The 21,563-nt window shown below is 46.8% G+C and overlaps 1 protein-coding gene across 1 annotated transcript; it reads right to left on the bottom strand.

Annotated features, from left to right (window-relative positions):
* Positions 1–83: 83 nt before the first annotated feature.
* Positions 84–14,467, bottom strand: LOC119444636 (uncharacterized). Its single transcript, XM_037709005.1, has 7 exons — positions 14,401–14,467; positions 8,430–8,591; positions 6,980–7,215; positions 5,767–5,947; positions 4,987–5,130; positions 2,965–3,074; positions 84–368 (listed from the first exon to the last, which is right to left on the bottom strand). The coding sequence occupies exons 1-7, from the start codon at positions 14,465–14,467 to the stop codon at positions 84–86; spliced, it is 1,185 nt and encodes a 394-aa protein (XP_037564933.1).
* Positions 14,468–21,563: the final 7,096 nt, after the last annotated feature.

The raw sequence follows: 21,563 nt of genomic DNA, 5'->3' as shown, positions 1-21,563 counted from the left end.
TAAATTTTTCATCTTTCAGTGCATTTCTACTAGAATTTCTAGTCCGTGTTGATTGGAAGCCGCGGATAACGCGAGTGAAGTCGCTACGACGTGGGCGACATGGGCACTTGTTCTTCCGACTCCTTCTTCCTCATGGAGGAGAACAGGGGACCGCGATAGGCGCGCGACAGGGAGCGCTTGGCCTGGGTGACGGGGCTGAGACCCCAGAGCTGGGCGTCGCCCTCGGGAGTCAGGGCCTCGCTCTGGATCTCTTCGGTGATGGCGCACGGATCGTTGTCCTCGAAGCTGACGCTGCTGCGGCGCGGGACTGCTAGCGTGCTGCTCGGAATCTGTGGCGTGTCAACGTCCGTGTGGTCCTCCAGAACCACCTGTCCGAGTTGACAACAAGAGCGTGCCTTAGCGTTTCCCACGAAACATGATAGAAGAGCTAAGCAAAGGCGCGTAAACGCAGTCGTGAGGATATATTATGTGACTGCTATACAGCACGAAACTAAAAGTCCGTTAAAGGGAAATAATTCCACTATTCAGTCTGTAACACTCTCCCTTCCTGAATTCCTCTTTTCTGTGCCGATAAACTTGTTTCTCTTCGCTAGACTCACAGCGGGATAGAGTTGTCCATTAGACTCTTTGTGATCAACATTGTTCACGCGTGGCAGTCCCATTCAAACGCAATTTCGAGAGAACGCCGCACATTGTCACGTTACGTGGTGGCTGCCTGCGCTTTACAACCTCCACCTAGATCCGCTGTGCGGGGCATTGCTTTTCTCTAGCGAATTTTTCAGTGCTCGTACGAGCATTCAAGAAGCTCCCTCAACACAACGAGTCCTTAAATTCAGTTTCATGTACAACTCGGTTAATCTTCTAAGGAAACACGAAAACCTGCGGTGACTAGTTGTCTACGGGAGTGGTGTCACCTCTAAAGGTATGGCGAAAATCGACAGGAAACAAGCAGAGATCGAGTTCTAGAAAAAAAAAAGGAAATTCATGACTACCTTACACAAACGATACTGACACCAACATATAAACTATCTGCGAGGCTTAGCGGATCAGTAGCCCACTTTCTAAAACTCACGGATGCAGAGTACAGAAAGGCTGCAAGCATTTTTCGGAGCACTTACATCTATATAATGCGATGTGTTGTGCTACAGTAAAGCCAGGTGCACTCGATAGCTGGGCAGCTAGTATAGTGTCGCTATATGTATAAACTTGTTTCAGTGACGCGTGAGTAGAACCACTTGTTCAATTACGCTTCCGGGTTAGTGAACATATGTGACCCTATACGTGTGGGGAAAGGTCGAGAAATAGTACGATCTACGCATCTCAGTATATCACACGATATAATCGTGGGTGACGCTGAAAGACAGGTCTTTACGGGCTTTTAAAGTGAACGCAATAAACTGAGCAACTTAATTGTTTCACCATTACTTAGAGACACAGTGGCTACTGTAAATAGAGGAACCCACTCTCGTACAGTTGTAATACGTTAGATGACCAAGAATCATGAAAGATAGATTTAAGTAAACTTACTACTAACTACAGATTAAATTATTCAAAATATGTGACATTCGAGTCCCAGTGCATTGCGCCCATAACTCACAATATCACGGCCGAGCTGGGCACGGTCCTAGCCGAGGTATAATGACCCTTTTCCCAGTATAGGCGTGTGGTGAGACGCAAGGTCGTAGGATACCCCACTATATGGTGATTACAAAATATGCGAAGAAACGGTCACTTGTGGCACAGGAAGGTGTTCTTTATGAAATCAAATATCTTCTTTCTGCCATGGTTGTAGCGTCTGCATGGTGTCCTCACTTGTGGATATTCGCGCATTAGAGAGCTATAATTACGAATGAGGATGTTGACAAAGGTGGCATTCTGGCTGGTAAGGCTATCAATGTCCGCACTTATGACGGAACTGATCTGCAGCTGTCAAAGTCAACTGCGACAAGAGTTCACCTGAGACACCAAGAATTCACCTTGAGAACCTTCGTCAAGTCGGGAGTTGACTTTATTTTTACCCTCTCTTGGTTGACACGAAACTGTTCTAGGTGAATAGTTTTCTGATTGATGTAATTTCGGGCAATTTCACTGAACTGCTCAACCTCGCTAAAAGGCAGAAACAGGATAAGACAGCATAGAACAATATAGAATAGTGTTCTTTATCATTAACAATATTAATTCTTCTTCAAACGAATTTGCTTTTCGTGTGTATGAAAGTGGCACATTGCCCAAGGAGCACTTCATCCCCTGTGTTAGCAGAGTTACAGTTTTTAAAATGGATCATTCAAAGAGGTGGACATCATTTACACAATAATAAAAATGCGTAATTGACTGTGTTCTGACCAATAACTTTAAGTGATAACTTTTCTAGGCATATCGGTATTTATGACTCGGAGCAGGTGAGTTCGGAAGCCTATAATAATAATGGCTAATAGCAGTTTTGAGACACGTTCCAACGTTTCACGCCAAAATACGTTAGTGTTACAGTTACATTTGTCCTACATTACTTCAAAAACATCCTTAAAAGTATCTGAAATGACATTGCCTTTCGCCGCATGTCGAGCTTATCTCAAAACTGGGGCCAGCTTCAAAATTCACTCTAATTGAACTTGCCTAGAGCGCGCGCCCGACTTAAATTCGTGAATTTGACTATGCGCTAAATAGCGAATAGTTAAAAGTAAGTGAAACTTTCTTAATTAGCGAAATAATTTCAATTTAAGGTGCACGTAATGGCTCGCCTCTTCTAGTAATTCAGCACAGGCAGAAGAATGGTGCTGAGGGAGTCGATATCTAAAAACTCGAATAGGAATAAACACCTGTCTTTTGAAATACTCTTTAAATAAAATCGGCTAAAAGTAGCTTCGGAGCCTATCATTTAGCGCTTGTTCTATGCGTCCCTGCAGGTCACGACGTATCTGAATTCTGTATGTAAGTGTCACACTGGCAGATCTCGTCATAGCTTGCCTTTTTCGATGAGAGGGCGCTCCGAATGCAGCAACAAAGGACAAGGAGCCACGTGACTGCGAACTGCACGGTTCCTATGGCGATCAGAACAAGGGAACTGAGCGGCATCACTGCGCACAGGGAAGGACGACGCGGGGTGTCAATTGCAGCCATGGAGAGTTCGGTTTCGGTTCAGTTCATGGCATCCACAACGCTCGCGCAAATGAAATTTAACGTTTTCGCCCATTCTGGAAAAGTTGCGTGAATACTCGCCGAGAAGGTTTAGCGCGAGGCTTTCGCACGAAAGCACAACGACCAAATACGTTTCGCATCGTACAAGGCAGTTAACGAGGTCAGTTTGGGCTGGTTGGTAGACAACGACAGGTTAAAAGCGCACAAACAACACACAGACAGAGAAGGCGAGACACACAAGCACTTGTGTGTCTCGCCTTCTCTGTCTGTGTCTAGATTAGCGCGATCACCCTGTCGTATATGGAAGTTTAGCATCGAGCCTTCTTAATTCACGTTTCATCATCATCTTAAGTCGTCGGCGACCATTAAGCTCCACAGAGTGTAGAAAAATGGTTACTAAACATTTCGACTAACATGTCCACGTGCTTAGTTTCAGCTCGTTACCAAGTGAACTGAAGAGCATGCATCTCAAACCGCCTGAGGCCCGCGAGAAGAGGACGAACACCCCAGCCGTGCGACAGCCGAATAGAGAAGGACCCTGAAGTAAATCTACATACCGAAGCAACTTTCGGCACCTTCCTGCGTTATATATTTGTCAAAATATAAGGTTGCTTCCATTTAAATCCACTGTTTAGCCCTTGGAAAGGAGCACAGTTGGTTGCGAAACGTTATGTTTGAGACAAGGTTCAATTTTTAATAGTTCGTGGTGAATTCCCAACGCGAGAGAACGATGTAGAGAAGGCACCACGTGTGAAAACCACACCTATACACGCCTGAGGAAGATACAGACCAAGATTGTACAGCTATTATGTAACTTCAATACTCAAATATTCCCATATGAGTATTTCTTTAAGTTATTGCCTTTTTCCCTTCTTGTTGCCATCATGCTGCGATCTTAGGTTTGTATTTCATCGCTGACTCACAATAATTTCTGCAGTATATAGTATTGTGTTCGACCCAGGCTGATATTTCATGATTACCCCTTTCAGAAAGCGGATGGTGCCTGATAATCTGGAAGCAATTCAAAATTCAAAGTGTTGTTATTGTGTTCTTAAGAGCAGCATCTGTTCAACCAGTAGGCTTCGCCATAATTATTGATTGAAGATTACTATTGGTGAACCACTATACCGCGTAAAACACGTGCGTCGGATGTGCAAAATTTTCATCTCTAATCTGAATCTTGTCAACTGGCGGCCACCGTCGTCGATATAGTAGAGAGCTTTATATTGAGGAACGCAAGTGGCTTGCAAGCCACTTGTGACCCAGCAAAACCCAAGCAGAGTTTGGGTACTGCAAGCCGCTTCCGTCCCCTAATGACACTTCCGTCCCCTAGTCTAGAACTCGTAGCTATCGCGATTTCCGAGCACCCGTTCGTATACGAACCCCCTATTGGGCGAAAGACTGCAAACTCAGCCCCAGATTCCTGAAAAAAAAATGCTCACTTTCTTCAATTCCCTGTCATGTTTGAGCTTTCCAAGCGATGGAGGTGACAGCCACTGGGAGTCAACGCCCATTTACGTGTGCGAGCCATGCGGCTAACGTCGCCGAGATAGACAACCTGCACCTTGCAAGCGAGGGCTAAGCGCACAACCCCCCCCCCCCCCCCCAAAAAAAAAAAAAAAAAAAAGAGTGAATTTTTTTTTATGTCGTGTTCTGGTACGCTTACTCCCTCCTTTTCAGGATGATCGGATACAAACTACAAACTAGTCCAGTTATCGACATCATGGAACACCCAATTATCGAGATTTTCAATATTTGAGTCTCCAATTATGGCCGTTCAGTAGATAACCTATAGCACTGCGAACAGAGGCGGAACCACCAGCGCGTTTCGGAAACGACCCCGATGCTCACGGCACATGGAGTTCCCGAGCTGCTCCTCGTCGCTGTTGTCGCCGCAGTTGTTGATGTTGTCGCACTGGTAGTGCTTGTAGATGCAGCGCCCGCCGGCCACGCATTGGAACTCGTGCGGCGCGCAGCCGCCGTCACGTGACGAAGCTGCGGTGAAAAGGGAGATGCGTCGCTAAACGAGAGACGAGAATTTATATGCGGAGAACGAGATAAGCGCACATTTACCACCGACGCTACAAAATCTTTTTTCAAAATTAGAGACGCCCTTCGCGTCTTTATGTCTTAACGGGGGAAGGCTACGTAATAGGCATTATGCCAACGCAGACTGAAATGCGGAATGGGAAGAAATAAATCAAAGCCCACCTTACACACCTTCGTACAGGAGGACGAAGTCAGCTATTTTTGCCTAGCAGGTCGCTAAACTGCTAAGCGTCCTGTAGCTACAAAACTGAGGTTTCAGTATTAGGCGACGTCCACGTCACACACATTGGCAAATGCGGGAAAGCAGAGACGCTTTAATTTATTTTGGCCTTACCCAAGTTAATTTCTTTTGTCGCCTGCTCTGGACCTTAACAGAATGATTTTCCAACTTTTACATGTGGTCTTCGAAGTTATTGCGGTAGATTTCTTCCTTTTCGTCTGTGGGTGCTTCAGCTTAGCTAATTTGCAAAACTCCGACAGCGTCTTTGCGACTACATGCCACAAGCCAGCCGTAGTACTACAGACGGCGGCCATTTAACGGCGACCGCCCAACCAAGGTGTGGCAGCATGCCGGCGGCGGACCTTCGGTGAAGCTGGTGACGACCACGGCGAGGGTGTAGCCGTCGAAGAAAGTCGACAGCGGCGTGCGCGAGTGAAGCCGGAGCTGCAGTGACTGCGACGTGGCGAAGTAGCGGTACTCGTCGGCGCGCACGCGACCGCAGCGCTCGTCCTTGTCGCTGGGGATGTGGAACTTGGTCACGATCTGCACGACCAGGACAACATCCGCTTTTGCTTGAAACGCCTAAGTGCGTTGAGCTTGCTTTTCGGTCCTCAAAGACTAATTTTCGGGAATCTTACATATAAGAGGCGGCAAGGCGGGCAATGCAGTGTCCACCGACCTACAGTGTAACTACGCGGGTAAAGGGATACGTAATGAAAATTCAAGGCAGGTAATGCAAAGACGAGAAGGAGAGCTAAATTGCTTCCAAATTAGGATTGTGAAAATGGTGGCAGCCAGGCGATGGGTGACAGCTTCTGTTCTTATTACGCACAACCTGCACTCTTAATAAATTGTCGCGGTGTAGCGGTACACCTCATGATAATTACACCCTCGAGTTTTCAACGGTTCTTGCAGGGTTGTATGAAAAAATTAAGCGGACCTCAACGAGGCATATATTACGCTAGGAATCGTAGGAGCTAATTGAACAACGAAGTCGCCCGCTACCTCTTCAGAAGTTTGTCGTCAAAATAATGAGTTATGAACATTCCGTACCTGTCGAAGCAATGGAAAACAGTTATGATCATTATCAGGCTAAAATATTCATACGCGCGACAAACTAAGTTTCCATCACGTGTAGCATACCATATGTCAAAGATAGAACTTATTTCGCGTATGCGGAAGGTCCAAAGGCAATATGACGCAGGAGTTGTTTAATTCATCATTCTGTTTCATTCACCGAACCTTTTTTGCTGTGTGTGATAACTTTGGTCTATGCGTTGGCATATGTTATCCATCTTTCGGCCGTCCACCAAAAGAAATACGTTACAGTTGCATTCTACTCGCGTTTAGGCACTAGTGCACGGCTGGAATCTCTTGGAAGTTCACAAACACATAGGAGTTCTGCAAAGGGGGCGTAGTATAGAAAGCTATAGAATCCTTAGTATAGAATGAGGGACACGTAAACCTAAACCATACTCGCAGCGCAGTTAAGACCCTTCACAGCGCTGTTATCGCGAGAGAAATTATGGCGCTCGCACACCCATGGAGGCGCACGCATGCGCCCATCAAACGTACGTTGACGTAGTCGATGCAGGATCGGTTCAGCACACCCGAGCGCAGGTTCATCTCGACGAGGGACACTATCAGGCCCGCCGTCCCCTTGGTGGACAGGTCGATGGAGCAGCCGTCCTTGATGCTGCCACGCATGTCGCGGAACTGGGTCGCCGTCACGATGGCCGCAGACTTGCTCTGCGTCGTGTTGCGCAGGTCCTTCTTGTTCTCTTTGTTGTCGCAGAAGTCGTTCAGCGACACTGCGACGCGAACGAAGAGCGAATGACCACACGGCAAACGCCACGGGGGGCTCGTCATTGGAAAGCAGACTACCGAATACAAATAACTTTTTTCCCACTATACCTGCGTGCGTAAATAGTCACTGCTTTAAAATGATGAACTTCAATGAGCATGTCAATTGTTAAGCTATGCCAAGCTGCGCATAAACTTGCTTTGCACGCCGTTAGTATACGGAAGCACATTATTCAACATCTTTAAACAGATTTAAGCAAGTGTAAAAGAGAGCACCAGCAACATCTTGGCTTACAGTTGATTTGAATAGGAAGGAAGAGGTAAATAAACTTTAAAGACGATTTAGGAGGAGAAGAAACAAATTTAAACAAACATGTATGAAAAGAACACAACGAGAAAATGTAGACTTCAAGTCTGATACACTAAGAACTCAACCTGCAGAGAGAACCGAAAGAACTGTTCAAGTAGGTGCATTTCTTTTACGCATCAGTGTTTCCACGCGGCATAATGTTGGAATGAAATGATTTATAAGCACGTTTCATGCATATACTGCAAGAGGGATTCGTGAAATGTATTGTCTATAAGCCATTAGTCATAGTCTTCATGTTGGTCCCTTATCGACTTCACATGCCTAAATACACTTTCGCAGGCTGTCTTTGTCCCAGGGCACGTATTAAATAGATTTTACGACATGTGATGGCAGCGTAGGCGCGCGAAGATCTAATGCAAAGGATGAAGGCTAAAAAGGGACTGAATTATTACGAACACACGGCAACACGGAGTGATAGAACACCATCTACGCGGAATATACGGTTATTTGCACATCTAAATGGATTACAGTAGGAAACGAAGTGTACGTGATACATTATACAGTGACTACACCACGTAAATTTCAAGTGGCCTATCATCGAGTGCAAACTAAGTATTGGTGCCATAAACAGGCAAATCACACATTAGTCAGACCGTGTCAAATACTGCTTATCATGTAAGGGTTAAGAAAACGGTCATTGGTACGACAGTTTTCATACCAGTGAGTGCTAAAGAAAGGGAAGAATTAATGCACAATCAATACAAGATACGAATCTACTGTTTTATTCCCAGGAGTGGCAGGCCAAACCTTGCGATCATCAATGGATACGCGTAGCTAAGTGCGCGTGTCCTGAGCAGCTTTTTTTTTTTTTCAGAACAGTCATTCCACTTGAGGTAGGTCGCAGTCACTCACCGATTTCGTAGTAGTTGGGATTCACTGTCCCGGCGAACGCTTCGGCTAAAGGAAGAGCGAGAGCAGTGACCAACACCAGCGAGCTCATCATCTTCTTCTTCTGCCTTTCACGAGGAGGCGCGTGGCCACGATATGCAGTGACGATGATGATGAGAAACATGCCTGTTAGGAACGTAAATGAGAGATGAAGTTAATAAAACATTAACAAGGAAATGATGAAATTGAGATCTCCCAAAATTCTACTTTTAACCAACCCCATAGACGAATGGCTAATGCTATATGGCCCAGTTCCTTCTAATGTAACATTCTTCTAATATATATTCATAGGTCGGCATTTCACGTTGTTATCGGTTCAACATCATCACATTACAGTCACGAGTGGGTAACACGAATGTTTAATTAGGTGGTGGCTGTGTTGTGAGAGCAAATAATGTTTCGGACACATGTCAAGTTTCAACGGTTTCATGTATTACATCATGTTTGCGGACCAACTGCAGACTCGAGAAGCACAACCGCAATATCGAGAAGTCGCTGTCAAGAGCACCAAGGATATAGTATCGCCTTATGAGGCAGACGCAAGGCAAATAGGTCGCTCTTGAAGCACAAGCGATCGCACACCGAGCAGCCTGTAGCCGAAGGGATTGTCCTGGAACTGTGTGGCGAATGTCTTGGTTGCCAGCCTCTGCCTTGATTGTTGTCTTTGCTTGCTGATTTCGTCGCCTCGCTTTTGCCTCGACGGCTCAAACTGGCACGCTCTTCATTAGGTTCTGCGACTCGTTATAGCAGGGTCCTCGCGTCTACGTCACTGCGCTCCTGCTTCTGCGGCTCCACCCGATGAGTCCTTTCGTTTACGTCGCCTCGCAACTGGCTCCACGACATGCAAGGCCGGACTATTGAAGGCCTAGGTGCTCTCGCTGGCGATTTGGAGCTCGCCGAATCGCTGGGGCGTCTGAAGGTCCTTCTTTCTTTAAGACATTTTTCTGTAAAGGAAGATGGAGGCTGCCCGTGAGGGGTAGTGATGTACGGATGGCAACACCCTCTTGTGGTATTGCAGAGAACCGAGATTTGCGTCACGTGACCGAACTCTTCTCTCGCTGCGTGCAAACGCCGATGATGACGCGAAACCGAGTAGTTGCTTAATAAGACTAACGCTTCAAAAACCTGCATATCTCGCATCATTGCTGTAGCTTCCATGAGATAATATATTCAGTTATATACGTCGTGTGGTACACGTTCATATGCGAAAGCAGGTTTAATGTGTACTGTACGAGTCAGCTGTACGAACCAATGAGGCTGCTATAAAGCAGGCTGCCACTGAGAGTATAATGGATTTGCCAAGACATTGGCGGAAGGTCGGAAGCACCGCCGAACGCAACGGATATTTCGAAGACCTTCGTTCATTCCATGCATCCGCGTGGATAATAGGCGAGTGCAGAAATGGCTGTGGAAGTGACCACGAGGAGCTCACGGCCTAAATCGGGTACTGGAAGGGCCAGAAATCTTAGAAAGCTCAGAGGAAACTTTGTCATTAAAAAAGGGTCTTGGTTAGGAAAAAAGAACTTGAGTTCGTGTATTCTCTAACAGGGGTATTCTCCACAGCGCATATCAGCTGTGGGAGTTTGGACAAGGAACAAAACAGGAATACGGACAGGACAACGGGAACCCAATTTCCTCGCCGTTCGCGCACCTATAGTCATTTCGCGTCACGTGGCTGCAGTCACGAAAGAGAGAAACAAAATCGGCGAAACCGACGCTTTGAGGGAATCAGTCGTAAGGAAGCTTTTCTTGTTGCTTGCACAAATTGTAATACGAATGCTACGCAAGTTAAATACTAATGATGCAAATTCAACGTAATATTTATCCAAACGTATCTCGCTCAGGAAAATGTAACGTATTGAAGCAATTCTCAGTTTCTTCCACACTCATACACGCTTTGGTTGCATTTTCGAATAATGATGACGTTGTTGTTGATCATGACGACGATGACAATACTCTGGTGTGTAGTGTAGCGACCGATTGTAATTAGACAAGAATGACACTATTTCTGTGCTTGTGCCTTGCGTTTATGTATTTTGTGCGTGTTGATGTTTTTTTTTGCGTTATTGCTCTTTTATCTCCATTATTCATGCCTGAGTAGTGTATTTGATATTTCGAGATAGACTGCCCTAGGGAAGCCTACATTTCTATTTTTCTACGCGAAAATAAACATGTAAGAACCGTGATGAGGGACGCCACGTAACTCACGTGGTCATTCAAAGGAGGGAAAAGAAATACCCGTTGCTGGCTGGTAATGGGTCATGCGCTTATCGTTACCCGAAAAAAAAAAAGCAGCACCCGCAAAGCGGATGAAAGAGGCAATTGAAAATTTGACTTTAAAAATAAGAGAGAAAGAGAACAAATTTCTTTAAAATGAGCGAAAAATATTTTACATAAAAAAAAGAAAATGAGCTGTCGTACATTATACACTTTCAGCGCCCCTGCTGTAGTAATAACGACGAAGCTTTTCGTTGTTGTTTGCTTATCAGTCTTATTTGCCTTTTGTTGGGTGCACTTTTCTTTTTCAACAAGGGGGGGGGGGGGGGGGGGGCGAAATGCGAAAACACCCGTGTACTTAGATTTAGGTGCACGTTAAAGAACCCCAGGTGGTCCAAATTTCCGGAGTCCCCCACTACGGCGTGCCTCACAATCAGATCGTGGTTTCGGCACGTAAAACCCCATAATTAATGAAGTTCGTGTTGCTCTACTTGTTCATGCACCCGACGCGGTGGCTTAGCGGCTATGGTGCTTCGCTGTTAAGCATGAGGTCGCGGGAGCGAATTAATCCCGACCGCGGCAGCCGCTTGTCGATGGGGGGCGAAATGCAAAAAGGACCGTGTCCTGTGCATTGGTGGCGCGTGAAAGATCCCCTGGTGGTCAAAATTAATCCGGAGTCCCCCACTACGGCGTACCTCAAGATCAAGTCGGGTTTTGGCACACAGGAACCCCAACAGGTCAATTCAAACCTGTTTAAGCACGGCTGATTATATTATTATCCGGTTCGTGGCCTATACCCTACGGTAGGTTTGGGTCATTTCAAAAGCCATCATCATCTTCATTCTGAGGCAACAACAACAACAACACGGAACGGTGCCATTTCTATTGACATTCACATGATCTTCCCCAATGTTTAACTACTGCTGCCTTTTTCTTTCTTTTTTTTATTTTGCACCTTGCGCTGCTCGATCTATATCCTTCATTTGTACGTACCATTTTGTACTGTAGTAGACACAAGGCAGTGCTTGCCCGGCAAGAGTAGCAGCAGATGTGTGCTGCTCCTCAGCTAGCACCGCGCCTATGGCCAGAGCCAGTGCTGAAGAAGCGAGCCGCTGTTCGCTCACCCGCCCGAGCGCCATGCATAGATCGCGGTATAGTGACTTTGCGCACTTGATCTCAGCCGGAACCTTCATGCAGACTCCGGTAGTAGCTAGCTACCACTGCACACTGAAATAATCCGCCGTTACACAGCCATTCAACCTTCGAACTGCGTGACGTGCGCTGCCCGAGCTTCATGTAGCAGGCGAGTATCTATAGATGACACCTACCGTGACGACCTTCCTCTGGACAGCTGGCAGGTGTGGCGGAGTTCCATGAAAACTGCGCTGTCTCAAAAAGAAGCTTTAGCACGGGGCCAACTCCAACGTCGCCGATTAAAATACACGTAAAACGTAGAAATGCTTTTAGGAGACAACCCCTTGACCGATTTGAATGAAATTTGCTGCATTTTAGAGACGACGTTTTATTGAAGAAGCCTGTAGGAATCAGAGTTTCGACTTATGATCTAGAATGTTTTACGAAAGTACCACAGAATCAGAGAAATTAAATAAAACGGAAGCCCTAAATTTACAAATTTGCACCTGTGCACCTAAAAGCAGTTATCGAACTTCCGAAAGCAACAACCGTTAGTGAATCTAAAGAGGACACATTTTATATATTACATCAGCTTGGTGCAATATATGAAATGATGTATGACAAAACTGATGTACCATATACATAATGCATCAGTTTTATCCACTTTGCATGTAATATTAGGAACAGTTTACACGAATGTGATATTGTTTTCAATTGCTTAGTTACAGAGTTGTAAACTTGATTGTTTCGCTTTTATAATTTAGCAATCTTCAACAATACTTAATAAAAACTCGACGGCCTAGATAAAAAAATGTGCCTAATACAGTCAATAGTTCTTTTAAATGCAACAAACATAATTCCAGTTCGGCGCTGCAGTTGCAGAGAAAAACGGTTTCTCCGTTCCCATGTATTCAGGTAGAGCCCCCACGCTGCATTCTCTTAATAGGCTTGTGCGCGTGCAACGCCGGGGTAGAACCGCCTGCTTGCTGGGAACACCTTGCCCAATCGCCACCCGCGCCTTTCTCTTGTGGGCTTGAGGTGTTTAAGAAACATTGTATATAGTGTCACGACGAGGTTACAAAATTATGTCATTATCATTAAACTAGCACGAGGAAGATGCCGGCGGTGAGGTGGTTGCGCAGTTCCTTGAACATAAATGATGTGGAAAACCAGGCGTAGCCAGTGCACTGCCAAACCCAGACTTGTAGAATGGCGTAGTCTTTCCTTTTCAAAAAAAAAAGACAGTCACACTGCGACAGATAGGCCAGGAATCGGACAGTGGAAGGGAACAAAAATATTTTGTGAACAAAAAATCTTATAGGGATATTGGTAGTAATGAAATCGAGCGTATTGGGAATTTTTGTATATAAAATATACAAGGAATAGTTAATAAACTAGTAAATAATAAAGACAAGAAAATAAAATAAAACGGCAGCAGACTTTCGCGACCTTGCAGAATTGCAACCCAATATCCAGCGAAGTTTCGAGCAGTTGCAAAAAGAATTTCATCTGTCGGTAATTAAACCACATACCTTAAAACATTCTCCGCATACGACTCGCCAGTTTGTAACCTTGCCAACAAACGCTTTTGAGGATTTGTTAAAGAATGTTTTACAGAGGCAGTAATTTCTCCACGCACATTTTATTTCGCCACTAAATTTACGAATCATGTTCCCTCGACGGCCACTAAATGTCATATTTGGGGCATTTATAGCTGCCTCTGTGCAGCTGATAAAGTGCTGAACCATTTCGCAAAACACGCAGAATGCCCCGGAGAACATAAACACGTAATATGTGCAAGGACCTCGACCAAGCTCGACATTACTAACTGGGAATTCGTATCACCCATAATCTACCCTTTATTTTCACATATATAGTTTAAACAAGATGCCTCGTTTAGTTCACCGAGCACAACGGCAAAACCAACTAGGAACCTTGTATAACGAATGAAAATTGGGAACAGAAGATGGTTCAGTAAAAGCTCTAAAGCACCTGTGATGAAGCTAGAGATGTTACAGTATTGTCGCTTAAGATTCCCCCCATTTCAACCAAATGTAAGCTCGTTGTGACAGAGTTCTCTCTGGACACTGTGAAACATACCACTATAAAATAGTCATATAAAGCATTTGAGCACGTTCTAAAGGAATTTTTCACAAAGTCCCCTGTATGTGATTCATACATACATAACTTCACATACAGATTTGGCGTAATACCCCCCCCCCCCCCCCCACTTATTTTCAATATATTTTATTTTTGTGGAATGTATTACTCTCCCAGAGCAGCGGAGGCCACATTCTGCGCCTTTCGTAATATCCACTCGTATTGCCCAGGAGCTCCTGCATACGTAATTTATTGCCATAGGCCGCACTAACCGACACACTTTGACAATTTGCCTACAGATAACCCACAAGCTTCCCTTGTTTTCCACCAAATGTAAGCTTGGTGTGATATAGAGCTCTCTCGTGACACTGGGAAACAGCGCAAAACGACCATCTAAAGCTTTCGATTGTAAAAGTATTTTTATGAAGCCTATTCATTATTTACAAGCATTTGACTTCGCATACGAATTTGACAGTTTCGTCACCACGCAGCTCTGTCACGACGTCTTCGTCATCGAGCACGAGCGAACCGTTCATCAACAGCGATGACATGTTGCGAGCCAAGCCCGCGTATACGCGTTGTCGTCCAGGGAAGACAGCTGCCGCATTGGGTGCCACGCCAGCGCCCCCACGTCTTCGACGGTGACGATGGTGGAGGCGCCGATGTCGAAGTATGCGGCACTGTCGTCAAATCACAGCGCGGCTCTCCGATTTACGGCGATGTCCAACAGAACGTCGAACAACTACAGCAGTCCAGCCTGCTCTGTTAGGATGGCCCGCACCGGCCGGGAGAAACCGCGGTCTATCATGTACTGTGCAAAGTCTTCGATGGCTTCACAGCCACCGGGCCTGTCGGTACATCTGTCGAGGGCGATGGCTGCTTCCAAAGTGGTTCTCTGTGTGTAGTTCCCCTCAAGCCCTGGCCGGAGCTGCGCGTGTAGCACCTGCAACATGCGTAGTTATCGGCATTAGAGAGTAAAATTTGGAGGTATGGGCTATACGAGCGCGTGAGCAAAGATCTCTGGCACAATATTACGTCCCACAGGCCGGACATTGGGGGACCCCATAATGGTGAATTGTAGATCATTTTATTGCGATAGCAATTATATGGACACTTGAACCGGATTTCTGCCGTCGGCGTCGTCGTCGCCGTCGTCGTCGCCGTCGCCGTCGTCGTCGCCGTCGCCGTCGTCGTCGCCGTCGCCGTCGCCGTCGCCGTGACGTTCCCTATAGATAAAATCTTCGCCGCGCGCCGTATGACCGAGAGGAAGCGTGCGGAGACGCGCGCTATCACGGAGAGCGAACGCACTCAATCTCCCACGCGCAAGCAAGGAAGCAGGAAGCCAGCGCCGGAGGGAGCAAGGGGGGGGGGGGGGGGGGCGCACTTCTCTGCCAACAACCGCGCTCGTCGCTCGCTCGCACCGTCTCTTACCTCCACACGGCTCTGACCTTTAAGTGCATTCGCCGCTCAGTTTCCGTTGAAGCGATAGACCGCACGTACCTTCGCCCGTTGCGGCGTATGCTTGCTGCCAGCGTTTTGACAGTCGTTGTCTGCTGTCATTCAGTGTGATCTCTTCGTGTTTGTGCGCGCTCACACCACGCTTGTTCATTCAGTTCGTAATAGTCGGGCCACATTTTCCAACGCACGCTACACACGCAATGCTGCCCGGATCGGCAGTGCAGCGCTACAGGTGTGTCCCTTCGCACGCGCTGCCCACGGGAAGCGCTTCTCATCAACACCACCGTTTCACATGCGCCTTCTCGTGGTCATCGAGTCTCTCTTCATGTCGGTCTACTTACGCCGCAGCACACCTGCTTACTTAATCAGCTCATGTTTACTACAATTCATATTGCTACCAAAGCCGCTCACCTTACTTCGTATGACATTGCTGTGTTGCTATCGCATTCATTGCTTCGCCCTTAGGGCGAAACTGTGACATTTTTTTTGACCATCTGAGGCTGCCTGTACCGTGCATATTTCAAACCAACACACACAGAGATCGAAGCGTCCTGATATACACGAGGTACACCTATTTAAAGGTGATAATAATAAGTGAACGGGAAAATATAATTTGAATTTGACGTTAACTTTGTCGTGCTTTATGCAGTGGTTGGAAACATACGGCGCCTTTTTTCTGTAATCCATTAACGAAAATGGTTGGAAATGCGATGAAAATTAATATTGCCGGGCGCGCGGCATGCGCGTGAGCGGCGCTGTGGTGGCTGAGCAAGTCGTGGCTGACACAACGGTATGGAGCAACTGGCGATACGGAAGTATTTTTTGGCTCTGCGTTCTTACAAGTGGTGACCCTTGCCAATACATAACTCGCCTGGCATCTTTCCAGCAGGCGATACCGCTTTGGTGGCTCTCTAAAGGGGCCATGACATGCTTGACAGGTACACATTCAACCTTGACAGGTATATTGGAGTTTCAGATTTCAACAAAATAAAGGTTAATTAGTGTAATAGCGAAACGTGGAAAAAAGAAAATTGCTGCTGAATATGCAGTAACTCAGACCTAAACAGAGCGGCCAGCGCTAGAGGAGGGTGGATGTATATATGGGAGTCAAGGACACTGAAAAAGAATATTAGGCAATTCTAACGGACCGCAAGGCTTTTTATCTTTAGGGGTGATATTGTTGGTTTCAAGTAAACTATTTTCTGCACACGCAGAGATCGAAGCATCCACAGTATCAGTGGGTGTAAGCTAACGTCAGGCGCGTTCTGTCGCCGTTGTCGAATTCGGCCGGTCAAACAGGCGACAAGATTTGTAGATGCTCTTGTGTTAACACGTTATTCCAATTTTGGCGAGGAGCTTTTTTTTTTTTGTTTCACGTTAAGCAAAAACAAAAAAAGAAAGAAAAAAGAAAAGCGGTGGCTTTTGTAGTGATGCTATTAGTAAACAAATGTGAGCAGCCACTACAGCAGACGAGGTGAAATGTGGTGTCGCAGGTTAATTATATATTCAATAGCTGCGAATGCACGAGAGTTGTCAGACTATGTAAAGACCAAGATGAGTGAGCTTAAAAAAACAATTGCCCACAAATATTGAGAACATGAAGTTCACTGATATTTTGCAGAGTCATGATTTGATGCAAGAAAAACACGGTGAAAGAAAGAGGAGTGGCACATTGTGGCGTGTGGCCCCCATTAAAAGCCCACTGCAACAAAATTTCACTTAAGCTAAATTTGATAAATGAGTATTATATGCCACTAAAGGAACCTTGGCAAAGCCGCGGACATGGTTATTGCAGAGTTTTCTTGTGAGCAGCCTTTAAACAGCCCCTAAGCTGACGACCCGCGCATATGGTAGTTTTCGCAATGATGCACGCTAGAGTTACTCCATATGCTCCCTACATATATGGCTCCCTGCGGGAGCCATGTATAGTAACTCTAACGCACGCTGCCTCCGAGCGTCGAGCGGTAATGGCGGCGTTTTTTTATTGCGATAGGAATTATATGGAAACTTCAACCGGATTTCTGCCGTCGGCGTCGCCGTCAGGTTCCCTATAGATAAAATCTTCACCGCGCGCCGTATGCCCGAGCGGAAGCGTGCGAGGACGCGCGCTATCACGGAGAGCGAACGCACTCATCTCTCACGCGCCAGCAAGGAAGGAAGCAGGAAGCCAGCGCCGGAGGGAGCGGGGGGGCGGGGGAGGGGGCGCACTTCTACTCTGCCAACAACCGCGCTCGTCGCTCGTCCGCACCGTCTCTTATCTCCACACGGCTCTCACCTTTATGCGCCGTGCATTCGCCGCTCAGTTTCCGTTGAAGCGATAGACCGCACGTACCTTCGCCCGCTGCGGCGTATGCTTGCTCCCAGCGTTTTGACAGTCGTTGTCTGCAGTCATTCAGTGTGATCTATTCGTGTTTGTTTGTGCGCGCTCACACCACGCTTGTTCATTCAGTTAGTAATAGTCGGGCCACATTTTCCAACGCACGCTACACATGCAATGCTGCCCGGATCGGCAGTGCAGCGCTACAGGTGTGTCCCTTCGCACGCGCTGCCCACGAGAAGCGCTTCTCATCAACACCACCGTTTCACAAGCGCCTTCTCGTGGTCATCCAGTCTCTCTTCACGTCGGTCTACTTACGGCGCAGCACACCTGCTTACTTTTTCAGCTCATGTTTACTACAATTCACATTGCTACCAAAGCCGCTCACCTTACTTCGTATGAAATTGCTGTGTTGCTATCGCATTCATTGCTTCGCCCTTAGGGCGAAGCTGTGACATTTTTTTTTTTCAGTTTAGGTAACCAGAAACAGCTGTTTCTGCGAACTTCTCATGTGGCTTCCGCTCGTATCGCAAACGTCCAATTTTCCCCCACTGGATGCTCCTATATATCTATACTAACTTAAAATATACTTTTTTTTTTACACGGGCCAAAACTTCGTTACACGAGCCAAAACCGCTGTATGCGCCGCAGTGGGCCAATAACTGCAGCGTATACCGCGGCGCAGAAACCACACTGCGGATCGCTGCATTGACTCTGACCTTCGAGCCGTTGAAGCAGTCCAGCGCGTCGGTGGTGCTGGCAGCGTCGTCGTCGGCGCCGCCGCCGATGTATGCGTGGAAATCATGGCACGGGTCGGCCGATATGTTAAGCTTGCTCGGCAGCCGGCGCGCGTGCTCGAGGCTGTCTCCCGCTGAGCAGACGCGCTCCTTGCGAGCAGCGAACGCTGTTACCTTGCGCGCCAACACCAGCACGAAGGCCGCGACCACGACCAGGCGCAGGAAAACGGCCGAGCACAGCGTCACCTTGGGCACAGAGCGCTTCTCCGCGCATATCGCCGTCGGCTCCCACGACAAGATGCTCGGAGAGGACGCCTGCTCGCCATTGACGCGGAGTGAAATCAAGACCGCATTCTCCCACTAACAAAAAAAAGTGAGACGAAAGGCTTCTGGACAACACCTCGTAGTATATCGCACGAGGCTTAAAAGATCGTAGACGCTCGACCTCAAGCTATAGAGTCTAGTGACGCCTTCGTACATTCGAAGAGGAACGAAGGCAAAACGAACGAAACGCTTATCGGCGTCACTCTCCATGCTTTGTAAATATATGTTTTCATCACTGTGTTCCTTGAAATGGAAATAACGGCCCATTCGCAGGACGTCACAAGCGCTAGCGTTCGTGTCTTATTACAAGACGTTGCTCCTAGCGATCTACCCAGCTACGTCACCACTTTGTTTAGATATAGAACTGGCGGAAGCGGCAGGCCTGCCCTTTAACATCGGCCAGTCGGGGATAGAACTTTGCACGAGAGAAAGGCAAAACACGAAGAGACGTTACATGGGCGAGCAGTGCCTGAAGCAGCACCGAATTTGTTTCCATGCAACGATCATCCGTGAAATTTGGATTGGACCCTGACATGTAAATATGCACTACGTAGCTTCTTTTATATTACGCGGGTACGGCGGAACAGTTGCCGCACGAGCGATCGTGTATAGGCAACGGCGGTCCCTTCTATCATGCGTATGCTGACGAAAAGACGGTTCAAACGAGAGTTCAAGATCAATTCGACTTGCTACTGGTATGGAGTGTAAGACATGTGGGGCGTCAGCATAAAGCTTTATAATTAGCGTCTGCGCACGTTGAGCATATGGCACTCAAGAAAACATGGGAATGATGTGCCGCAAAGATGGATTTGCCTGAACATCGTCCTAATTTGTCAGCGCGAAAATTCGTTTTACTGCTATATTACCCTCAGTATTCCCCGGGACTGTTCCGACTGTAATTGGAACACTAGAAGCAAAAAAAAAAAACTTGCTCGGAATGTCGAAGATAACAGCCAAGCGTGAGTGTTAACTACCGCCAAAATATAATCTAAATTTTGCTGAGCGCGCATACTTAAAGGTTTCGAAATTGATTTATGCCATGAAAATTATGTAATGTAGTGAAGCAGTTGTAAATGCAAAATAACTGTTCTCAAGAAATGAAACATGAATCCCGAAGACCAGTAAAAAAATAGCAATTTTCACTCTTTGCAAACCTTGTCAGATTCCAGAAAAATCAATGTACTACCCATCGTTCCCATGGTGGTTGAAAGGCTGCAACGTTACATTTCTCTCTGGTAATCCTGTAACATAAAACTTGAAGGAACTCTGCTTTAGCGTGTGCTGGTGTCAATTTCCAGGCTAATTTCATACTTTCTGACGTTAAGCAGGCGTATGAAGACTTTAATAAATGAGTAGGAGCTGAGGTGATGATTTGCCATCGGCGTTATTTTCAAGTCTTGTCGTTATCGATTGCGTTAAGGTGAAACTCCACGATGTGCAATATTTATCTTCGCTGCGTGTGCTTTGGCGCGACGCACTGTGCGTGAGCGGAAAATAAAAGCGCCGTGCAAAGAGATCTATCTGCAACACACGGCCTCAGGAGGGTTACGAATTCAGCTGATAATTGTAGGCACATTCGTAGGAGCAGTTAACGAATGGATAAGGCCAGGATGACAGCAATTTAGAGGGTAGGCGAAAGAAAGGGCGTTAACATGACAACTTGCATTTGAAATAAAGTACTCATTACCTAAAAATAGCGACAATAAAGTAACCAGTCTTGAGTCATGCCAGTGAGGTCAGCGCATGGGTGGTTTCTGGCCAGATAGAGTGTACGTGTCGAAATTGATTTATGCCGTGAAAACTATGCAATGGAATGAACCAATTGTGAATGTAAAATAACTGTTCTCAAGAGATGAAAAATTAACCACGAAGACCAGTGAAAAATAGCTATTTCCATTCTTCGCAAAACCTTGTCAGATCCCGAAAGATTCATGTACTACCCACCGTTCCCACGGTAATAACGTATGGGATGAGCCTGGAAGGCGACACCCGCAGACACAGTAAAGCAGACGTCCTTAAAGCTTCCTGTTATAGAGAGGGCGAAATGCAACGTTGCAGGCTGTCAACCATGCAGCATGGGAGCAGTGGGTAGTAAATTGATTTTTCTGGAATCTGACAAGGCTTTACAAAGACTGCAAATAGCGATTTTTTACAATACCGAACTTGCTTGAAAGGACACTAAAGAAAAGAACACACACACACACACACACACACACACGCACGCACGCACGCACGCACGCACGCACGCACACACACACACACACACACACACACACACACACACACACACACGCACGCACGCGCACGCACGCACGCACGCACGCACACACACACACACACACACACACACACACACACATACATACACACACACACACGCACGCACGCACGCACGCACACACACACAGACACACATACACACACACACACACGCACGCACGCACGCACACACACACACACACACGCGCACACACGCACGCACACACACGCACGCACACACACGCACGCACGCACGCACACACACACACACACACACGCACGCACGCACACACACACACACACACACACACACACACACACGCACGCACGCACGCACACACACACACACGCACACACACACACACACGCACACACACACACACACGCGCGCGCGCGCTCTTACCATGAGAGGTCGTTTGTGATAAGCCAGCTAGAAAAGACGCAACAAACTAAAGATGGATGGCAACTTCTCCTTAAAGTTCCCGCACTAGTTCACCGTGACGTCACTGGATGTTCAGGGCATGTGCTAGGCCCTCCATTATATCCTGATGA

Source organism: Dermacentor silvarum, chromosome 3 (assembly GCF_013339745.2).
Source record: "Dermacentor silvarum isolate Dsil-2018 chromosome 3, BIME_Dsil_1.4, whole genome shotgun sequence".
Classification (NCBI taxonomy): Eukaryota; Metazoa; Arthropoda; class Arachnida; order Ixodida; family Ixodidae; genus Dermacentor; species Dermacentor silvarum.
This window is presented reverse-complemented; position numbering and strand designations above follow the sequence as displayed.